The sequence below is a fragment of the Monopterus albus genome, unplaced genomic scaffold, assembly GCF_001952655.1.
Source record: "Monopterus albus unplaced genomic scaffold, M_albus_1.0 scaffold99.1, whole genome shotgun sequence".
Taxonomy (NCBI): domain Eukaryota; kingdom Metazoa; phylum Chordata; class Actinopteri; order Synbranchiformes; family Synbranchidae; genus Monopterus; species Monopterus albus.
This window is the reverse complement of record NW_018127979.1, coordinates 1324811-1334954: the sequence shown is the minus strand read 5'-3', so window position 1 is coordinate 1334954 and position 10144 is coordinate 1324811. Positions and strand designations below refer to the sequence as shown.

General features: G+C 41.0%; 1 protein-coding gene across 3 annotated transcripts in view; it reads left to right on the top strand.

Annotated features, from left to right (window-relative positions):
- tbc1d4 (TBC1 domain family, member 4) overlaps window positions 1-9776 on the top strand; it is a 29173-nt gene extending 19397 nt beyond the window's left edge. For 2 of the 3 annotated variants that reach the window (XM_020609425.1, XM_020609423.1), the window contains exons 13-23: window positions 1-158; window positions 530-745; window positions 1748-1750; window positions 2198-2359; window positions 2498-2656; window positions 2983-3083; window positions 3205-3348; window positions 4777-4936; window positions 5075-5244; window positions 5912-6088; window positions 6793-9776. In XM_020609425.1, coding sequence (XP_020465081.1) covers window positions 1-158; window positions 530-745; window positions 1748-1750; window positions 2198-2359; window positions 2498-2656; window positions 2983-3083; window positions 3205-3348; window positions 4777-4936; window positions 5075-5244; window positions 5912-6088; window positions 6793-7023 — 1681 coding nt within the window. In that variant the 3' untranslated portion in view covers window positions 7024-9776. The remainder of the gene's footprint in view (window positions 159-529; window positions 746-1747; window positions 1751-2197; window positions 2360-2497; window positions 2657-2982; window positions 3084-3204; window positions 3349-4776; window positions 4937-5074; window positions 5245-5911; window positions 6089-6792) is intronic. The other variant, XM_020609424.1, reaches the window with a different exon arrangement.
- Window positions 9777-10144: the final 368 nt, after the last annotated feature.

Genomic DNA, 10144 nt, shown 5'->3' with positions numbered 1-10144 from the left:
CAATGGGGAAGGCAGGAAGAGGACCTCGTCTGTCTGCAGCAGTGACTCAGTGAGTGGGGGTCTCCCTCCAGCAGCACGCAGGGTCTCCTGGAGACAGAAAATCTTCCTGACAGTCGCTTCACCCTTGAACAAGCCTTCTGCATCCATGCAACACCCAGGTCTGGTAAAATAATCCCCCTGAAAGCTAAGGTAGACATGATGCACAGTAAATAAGCTCTGAATAACACGTGTGCACAGAACATGGAGATTATGCCCAGATCCGGGTCATTAATAATACAATATTAATAATACAATATTAATAATAGCGACCTGAATTTTAGGCCGAATTCTTTTAGATTTTTAACTTTGTTGCTAGTTAACTAGCGGCTGCCTGTCGTTTGGTGCTGCTTCACCGTACAATAAATGAGCTGTAAAACAAAAACAATAAATTAAAATGAGCCAAACACTAATTGATTGTTCATAGAAAAATGGACTTAAAATATATTTTCTATGCATACCTTCTTCTGATTGGTGTTTTTTGCTGTTTTAGACCACTTTGATGGCAGGGAGGTGTTGCCTCTCTCTCCTCGTGCATTGGACTCAAGTCTGGACCCTTTGGGGCTTCTGCTGTCACCAGCAGGTGGTGACACTCTGTCTGGCGAGAGGCCTAAGAAGACGAGGGCCGACTACCAGGCCCTCTGGAAGACTGCCATTCATCAGCAGATCCTACTGTTGCGCATGGAGAAAGAGAACCAGAGACTAGAGGGTGAGTGCGCATAAAGAGCGATGACTGGTCTAGAACAAATCTTTTCCTTGGTAAATCATGTTTCAATATTCTTTGATGTTTAGTGTATTAGATTTTTTTTTGCAGGCATTGATGGTATTTATACAAGTTCATGAGGTGTTCTTGTTGAGATCCGCTCATACTGGGTCTTATTAAGAGTTATCTGCCTGAAGAAGATGGTTGTTTTTGGACCTGCTTCAGGATAACCGTGAGACAATTTGAAAAGTTGTTGCTGCTGCCACTGCAGAGAAGGAATTACAATGACTTATTCAACATGGATTAGTGCCTGGCCATATGTCTGAGCTAAAATATATACTGCACATGGCTTTAATGTATGTAAGGTTTAGCTGACGGTGCACTGTGCGCTTCCTGTCACTGGTGAAAAGTGAAAAAAAATTACCTTACAGTTTTTTGCTCAGCGATATTCCCTTGTTGATGTGCAAGGGTTTGTTGACAGAATATTGGTTCGAATTGGAAAATTATTGACATGCGAAAACGTACGAAAAATACGCCCCCCGTGTGAAAAGACCTTCTGTCCTCACCACCCACACTCTAACACTTATTCTTGTTGCTCCTGACACTTCATGACCATGGACAGGAATAGAAGATGGAGTTAGCATTTCTGTTATTTTTAAAAATCAAATGCTGCCATATTAGCTTGGGATTCTGGAGCACAGCTATATAAAGACATGCATACGCTCAGCAGATTAAAGTGCATGAAATGAATTCTTTGAAAGCAGCTGTGATACCTTTATTATTTTAGCATACAGTAAAATAATAAGACATAGCTTTTGTGACAGGACATGTAACATTAAAAGGAGGAACTTGAGTAAAACAGTTTGTTTTGTTTTTTTTTGCCTTGGCATGCACCTGCTTTTTGTAGCCTTTATAATTTATTATACCAACACATCTCTTTCCTTTTGTTTGTTACTCTGACACCAATGCTGGTCTGAGGACCTAACTGTGAATAACCATTTTCAATAGAAGGTAAGCATTATAAAAGGAGCCCTTAGAAGCAAGATGGTTTGCATGATTTTGGGTGTTGATCATTATATTCATTCAGTGCAGATGATTTTGTTTGCATGTTCAGGGACAGTCATTCTGTGGTGCTTTTGTTGCTTTTGCCCTTTTACCTCTCCCCGCTATTTTGATGTAGCTTCTCCAGTGACTTTGGATAAAGATGGATTTTTATGTTAAAGTGGGTAATGTGGCTTGTGTTTATGTGGTAGGCTTTCCACGGTGTGAGAGACTGTATCCATACTCGCTCTCACATCTGACCTCTTTTAATCAGCTACAATCTGTTTTACAAAAGCAAAGGTAGAAGGGCTTTGTACTCCTCTAGTACAGCCATCTTTGTTGGTCTTTGGTCGAGAAGAAGAGAATCTTAATTGACTAAATGACGCTGAACATGTTATTTTGGTGATTGTGTTGCAGCGAGCAAAGATGAGCTGCACATCCGGAAGATGAAGCTGGACTACCAGGAGGTGGGCCAGTGCTCCAAAGATGCGCAGGCATCGTGGGAGAGAAAACTGATAGCTCCAGGCAGAACGACGCTCCCGCAAGACAAGGAGGAGGTGTATCGTGCACTCTGCCAAGGTCAGAGATGTGTGTGATTTTGTGTCTAAGACAGTGAGAGAAAGGTGTGATGAAGACAAACTCACTGATTTGTGTGTGTGTGTATCTGTGATTGTTCATGTAGTGGTGAGCACATGTAATCTCCGTCTTTGTGTGCAGGCGTTCCCAAGAGCAGGCGTGGGGAGATCTGGTTGTTCCTCTCCCATCAGCACCGACTACATCACAGGCTGCCGCAGCGTCAGCAATCACCAGACACCCCGTACCTTGACCTGCTGAAACGGCTCACTGCACAACAGCATGCTATTCTGGTGGATATAGGTGTGCATGCAATTGTAAAAAGGGTCCCCACACTCATGGGATATAACGTTTCTGTGTTTTATGTGATGGCAGTTTATTCAGAATGATGCATGTCAAGGAAGAAATGTAGAAGTGCTTAAGCCTTAGCTGCTCTGAGTAGAATCTATCATTATTATTAGTAGAAGTTGTCATTGGAGTAGTAATAGGTTGGTTTTCTCCTTACATATATTAATTTAGGGGTTGAACTAAACATTACAGAATTCTCCCTAGTGCTACTTCCTGTCATGTGGAAAGCTCACAGAAACTAAACGTTTAGATGGAAATACCATTTCTATCTTTGTCCTCAGGCCGGACCTTCCCCACCCACCAGTACTTCTCAGTCCAGCTGGGCACAGGGCAACTTTCTCTTTTCAACCTCCTGAAAGCCTACTCTCTGCTGGATACAGAGGTACTTAATGTCATACTATCTTCCTTCCCTTCTGTCCTATACAACACTGTAAGGCTGTAGTGTAGTGAATGCTGGTATAAATTAGCAGTGCAGAGCGTGTGCTCTCTTTTTGGCAACACAGGTTGGCTACTGCCAGGGAATCAGCTTTGTGGCTGGAGTGTTGCTGCTGCACATGAGCGAAGAACAGGCCTTTGACATGTTGAAGTTCCTGATGTATGACCTCGGCATCAGGCAGCAATACAAACCGGACATGGTGCCTCTGCAGGTCAGTGTATGGATGCACCACTTTAACATGTTATTGGAATATGAAGGCACAACAATAAACAATCAAACACTGGGCAGGTTGATGTGGCTGGTGACTGCTCATCAGAAACATAGAGCTCCGGAGACTAGTGGCTTTAAATTTATATGTTATTCTCTATCTATTTCATTTTGTTAGCCTTTATTTAATCAAGAAAACCATAACTGAGATTAAAACTCTCTTTTTCAAGCATGTCCTGGCCAAGACAGGCAACAACATCAACCACAACAAACAACACAGATACAAACAGGACAAAAAAGTCCTTAACACCCCCTCATTGGTCAAGCAAGCAGATGTGAGCCCACATCTGCTGCGCTAGTTCAAAGCATTAAAACAAATAAAACTAACAAACATCCTGACAATGACAAGTACTTGTTGAAACACTGACTCCATGTAACAAAGCTTAAAATCTACCAAAGGAAGCTGATGAATGCAATTTTAGCTCCTTTTGCAAAGAGTTCCGTGTTTGATTGAGAGCATGAGAACTCCCAACTTTCCTTTCTATCTGAGTGCCCAATTAAGTCGGTAAAAAGCCAAGAAAGGCTTTTTAAATAAAATGGCACCAGTGGAGGTGTATATTATAAACAGTATGTGAGCAGGAAGCACGCTGGACTCTTAATGCACATTTACTGTTTACAGTATAACCTGCCATGGGGAATCCAGCTCACCTTTCACTTATGTGGGTTGTTAGTTAGCAACAGCAAACAGCGGTTGTTGAATGTCTCCACCTCTTATTCAAGCCACACCTGAATGTCTGCTTTGTTAGCTTCAGTTAATCATCAGCTGACCTCACTGGAGTGAAGGCATCAGCAGGCGTGGTAATGATTAATCTACATCAGGTAACTATTTAGCCGAGCGGTGGCCTCTCGGTTGTCTCTGAACTGTAGTTGTGTTTATTAAGGCTGATCCAAAGTTTGCAAAAACAAGAAATTTGTGCTATTCTCTTTGTGCAGCGGTTGATTAGGTAATGGTATAGTTTGTCTTCTTTGTATAGTAACTGTCAGGAAATTGTAAGACTGATAACAGTCTAAGTTTAGCTTAAGCTAACTTCTGCTTCTCTTTTCCGTCGGCTGTGCATTTCACTGTAGCACTTGTCAAGATCACTGTAATATATAGTTGAAAGAGTACGATCAGCTCATCAGATATTTGGCTTTGATGCATGTCTGAGCAAGTGTTTAAAAATGCTGGTAGTAGTTGAGGAGCTCCCTGACAGGTAAAGATTCATGTGATAGTAATTCTTGCATTGTTCTATGATCCTCTGTCCCCTGCAGATCCAGATATACCTGTTTGTTCTGGCACATGTTTTAATGTGTGTGTGTGCGTCTGTGTGTATTAACTCCTTATACTGTATGTGTGCATTTATGTCTGTGCATACTGTCTTTGTTCTCCCAGATTCAGATGTACCAGCTCTCCAGACTGTTACATGACTACCACCACGAGTTGCACACTCACTTCGAGGAGCACGAGATCAGCCCGAGCCTCTACGCAGCACCGTGGTTCCTCACTCTCTTCGCCTCACAATTCCCCCTTGGCTTTGTGTCCCGCATCTTTGGTATATATTTATAATAATGAACCCTGTGTTTGTTCGCACACAAATGCTTATCAGTACAGTGGTACTGACATTTAAATAGACTCATAACAGTTACAGCTTGAAGATGCATTAGGTGGTTTTTATTCTTTTGCCTCCCAGATTTTGTATTTGTTCAGGGGACTGAAGCGATCTTCAAAGTGGCCCTCTGTCTGCTCAGCAGCCATGAGGGGGAGATAGTGGAGTGTGACACCTTTGAGAGTATTGTCGACTACCTAAAAACTACACTTCCAGATCTCACTCAGACTCAGATGGAGGAGACCATTGCAAAGGTACAAAGTGGGAAATTATATGAAGCCCAGTGTGAGAAAATTAAACACTTTAATACATGCAAACGTAATGCATGTTGCATGAATTGCCACTGGTTAAAACCTTTTAAATAATAACTGTGCCCAATGGTCTGACATGTATTTACCATAATGTAAGAAAACACATTACTTGTTACGCTTAAGCTAAATACTTTTTTAAAATTAGACAATAAACCTATTGGCTCTGTTGTTTCACTTACTTAATGGGGATAGAAACTAGATTTTATGTTCCGACTTACTGCAAATGAAGCAAAACATTTTAAGTTGATGTATATTTACATATACAGGAGAATTGCTTTCCTTGTGTGCAGCCATTAAGATAATGCCATGCACTTTCACGTTCTCTGTTGCAGTATCTCCTGGCAACACTGTTGTCATATGTTTTTAGCCAGAGTCGTAACAAAAGAGAGATTCTGCAGATAGTTTTGGTTGTTGGTTTTTCAGAAGTTGACTTTTGTTGCCATGGAAATACCAAAACAAATAAGATAAATGCTGAATTTAAGTTATCATTTAAACTCTATAAAGACTAATTTTGCAGGTTACTATTTTTTGCGACTGTATTCATATACAGTACCATAATTTTTTGTCAATTAATGTAATCTGTCTCTTTGTGTGACCTGTGATTTGCCAGGTAATGGATATGGACATCTCCAAGCAGCTGCATGCGTATGAGGTAGAGTACCACGTCCTGCAGGATGAAATGCTAGAGGCAGGACCAGTGCCTGATGATTCTGATCGGCTCGACAAACTAGAAAAGACAAATGCACAGTTGAAGAAACAGAACATGGACCTGCTGGAAAAACTTCAGGTAAGGAAGAGAAGGATCTAGCTTACATTTTGGTATATAACAAGACCACCCTCCTCATGTATTACCTTTCATAAATATTGGTGGTAATCAACAGCATTTTCTCGCTTTATAATTTTAATAATATTTATTATTTTAGTGCTACATCAGTGAGTTAACATATACAGTATGTACATGTGGGAGGTTTTTAAAGTTATCAGTTTATAATTCCTTCTTTTGATGGACTGGCCAGGGACCTTGTCATGCTGTTTACACCTCCATAACGTTTGCCAGTGGTTGTGCCTCAAACTACCCATAGATGGCACTACAACATAAGTTAAAAGCACAATGGAAACTGATAAAAAGACAAAGGAATTGAATGCTATGTTCTCCAAACTCTCCTATCGTGTTGTTCGGTAGTATGTGAATTAGTGCAGCAGGACTGGTAAAGTCATGATTCTCCTCATTAATGAAAGTCACAGAGATATTCAGCTGCTCTCATCTGTGATGTAACAAAGAAAATTTAGGAGACTCTTAGAATCATCATGATGATGGATAACTGTTAGGACAACATTTCAGAAGTGGTTTACACAACAGACTGGCTCTGTATCATGTCTGATTGCCCTTTATTGTTGAGATGTTGGAGTAATATCCTGGAAACCCTGTCCACATGTTTATCTTTGTATAGCACCCTGTATTTACTGGCGTACAATGTCTGTGTACTCCAGGCAGCACGGCAGAAGATTCAGACACTAGAGACGAGTGTGGAGAACTTCCTCTCTAGGGAGAGCAACATGAAGCACATGATTCGCTCTCTGGAACAGGAGAGGGCAAGTTACCAGAGGACCATTGAACGCATGCGCTCGTGCCTTCCCTCCGATGCCCTGACAGATGTGGAGATGACCCAGATCAAAACAGGACCCAATGGGAAAACCAAAGCTGCAGCCAAGAAGCCCTGACGGTAACCAGGGGCCTGGTGCAAAAACAGAGACTGAAGTGGACAAATGGAGGCTGATATAGTGGAAGGCTACTGAGCTCCACAGCTATTGTACTGCTGCACAAGTGTGGCAACACTGTAAATGTGTTATGTCTGAACTTGAGATGTGCGGAAAGTATCTGTGTGATATTTGTCTGTAGATAATAGAGTGGTGGGAGGATGGTTTCAGTTACATTAGCAAACAGACGTTTCCATCAGTGCATCAAAGCTGTTCTTCTGTCTCATCTGTTTCACTGCCAGTTTGAAGGTGAGGACAAGATACACACCATCCTCCCCTAGTCAGAGCTTTAGGTAATCCCAGGGATATTTTGTAGATTGATACAATGGAGAAATGTCTCTGCAAATCTTTTTGAGCACTCCCTGTGAAAAGAAGGTGCCTGGTAGCAGCAATCCCTTGGACCTTGGGTTCAAGTTACAGCCATTACCAGTGTGCAAACTCCTGGAGTTGTCACCCAATTGTTTTTGTTGTCTTTGTTAGTTATGGAATCACTGCTTCAAGCTATTTACATTGCTTTGTTTTTCATTTTATTCACTTGAAATTGTAGTTTTCCTCCAAAGATCATTGTGATAATATTGTCTTTCACCACAGAGACGTGGGTTCACATCTGCCGTACAAGCCTTTAATTCTCAGCACATATGTAGTTTCTTGCTCGTCACTCAGCACCACACCGCTGCCTTCACATGAGAGATCTTTAGTACTTGCGCTTGCTGCTTTTAAGGAGGAAGCGTTTCTTCCAGGCTGTGAGGTTGTCTGCATTCTCAGTTTCCTGTGCGACTGACCGCAGTGTTGCCTCGATTTAGCACAATGCTCAGACACTGAGACAGTGTTAACACTCCCCAGAAACAGAGGTGGAGGAGCGATGTGAATGTATATGTTTTTGTCTTAAGTCTCTGTATTCCATTTTTGTTTTTGACAGAGCTAGCAACTTCATCCAGCTATAGTTTGAGACTACAAGCCGCTATGGCTCAACATTTCAAGACGACACACCTGCAGTTATATTGCCGTTAGTGACATGGTAAATTCTATGTTTGCAGTGAAACTCAAGTGCTTAGCGTGGTAGAGAGACCACAAAGGAGATAAGCATACCTTTAAGGCACTTCAGTTTCCTTTTGAGATACTCTATAATATTTATAGTGTATGTACACGCATACACACAAGCTGTGCAGTGAACTAGCTGACTTGTATGGGCAGACAGCTCAAAGAGTGTCCCTGGCTCTCTCCTCAGTTTAGTTTTAAGCCCACCTCCATGTCTGACTTGCCATTGTCAGTTCTGATGGAAAGCAAAACAGTCCAGGGCTTGAATCCGCTTTCTTCAAACACCTGCACATTAAAGCCAAGGTGATGTTTATCTTGGGGGGAAAAATAATCACCTACTTACACTGTCTTATCCATTTGCCTTGTCCTTGGTGACAGGTTGTGGTGATTTAATGTCTGTTTTACTCCCCAACATTTTTATTCTCAACATTCAAGCAAGTATATCCTCTTGCACACACTGCAATATGCTTATGTTTAGCAAACCTGTGTCTTTGCATATACGCAGAGCAGGTCACTTTTCAAAGTTAGAAGAGCTAATTCACACAAAGTTTCAATGGGATGATAAATCAATCCTGACATTCTCTGTCAGGATGAATTGTTCTAATGGGAACCGAGGTGACATTCTAAACGTTTGCGCCAAAACGTCTCATAAATGTTGGAGAAAGAGCTGCAACTGATCGGCAGAAATTCTCTCATCAGCTCAGAAGCATATCAAATAAGTCATTTAAAAATATGGATATATAGGATGTAGTCCCACACAGCTTTCCTGCCTCATTTTTGCTATATTTGGCATATTTGCATCATAGAAATTGAACACTGAACCAAAGATTTGGTTGCTTTTCAAAAATGGATTCATCCAAAATGCTGTTTAGCAGACTTGTTTACTCATTGCAAAGTGGATTTCTTCTTTTTTAAGTGCTGCCAAAAGTTAATGATGGCCCTTATTCTCCGTTTATCAGAGATATGAGCCCATTTTGTCGATCTTTTTTTTTTTTTTTTTTTTTGAGAAGGGTCATCAGGTGCTCTGAGTCCGCACTACTAAATAGTGTTTGTAGCAGTGTGTTTAAAGAAAATACTATCAGCATGAGGGCTACACAAAGAAACTATCATGAATTCTTCAGTAAACCTTGCCTTGCCTTGCCTTACTATCATCTTGCCTTGTTTTGTGTTTACTCATGTCTTTCCTGTCTCGTTCAGTTCTCCTGAAGAAATCCTGTTCCCACTACTTTACAAGGTTTTGCTCCACTTCTAGGAAGTAGCTTCAAGTTGAAATGGTCTCTGTATGTAGATGTATTATTGTGTAAAGGGCCAAGGTCGGCTTTGCCAGTTTTAGACCGTCCATTTAAAGACCTTTTAATATTTGTACTTTTGTTAATGCCTTGGGCAAAGAGCACAACAGTTCTGAACTGGGGTGAAAATCCACAGTGATATTGTACTCTTTACTGAAACATTCAACCTAATGTATATTTCTGAATTAGTCATGAATTAAGTAAATGTTCACCAGATGCTTATTTTCTGATGAGTGAAATGCAGTGTTGGTGCAACTAGTTTGATGAAACCCAATCAAGTGTATTTACCTCCTGTGTGTTACAAGTAGCTATAGCATATAGCAACTTTCTGGATCAAATGTGAAAGTGCTACACAATAAAAGACAAGTTGAATGGAGACAAAAAAATAAAATGGAGCTAAAATCGTTTTTAAAAAAGCACACATTGCTTAAAGGCGAGTTTAAAAAGATTGGTCTTGAGCTGCTTTTTTTTAAAGCACAGATCCTTCTGGAAAGACTTCCCCAGTTTAGGAGCCAAGGCTCCTTTAGTTTCAGGTCTGGAGTGAAGAACAACCAACAAACCCTGATCAGAAGACGTGTTATTGACATAAGTAGGTGCCAGGCCATGATTGCATTACAAGATATCAAGCTACAGTTAGCTAAAAGTAATGTATAATCAGTTTAATCAGTAGTTTTTGGATGTAAACCGCAGCAAGAGCCCAGTGAGAGTTCTATCAGCCAAGGAGGGACTTTGAAAGATAGCAGCTGTAAGACCAGTCA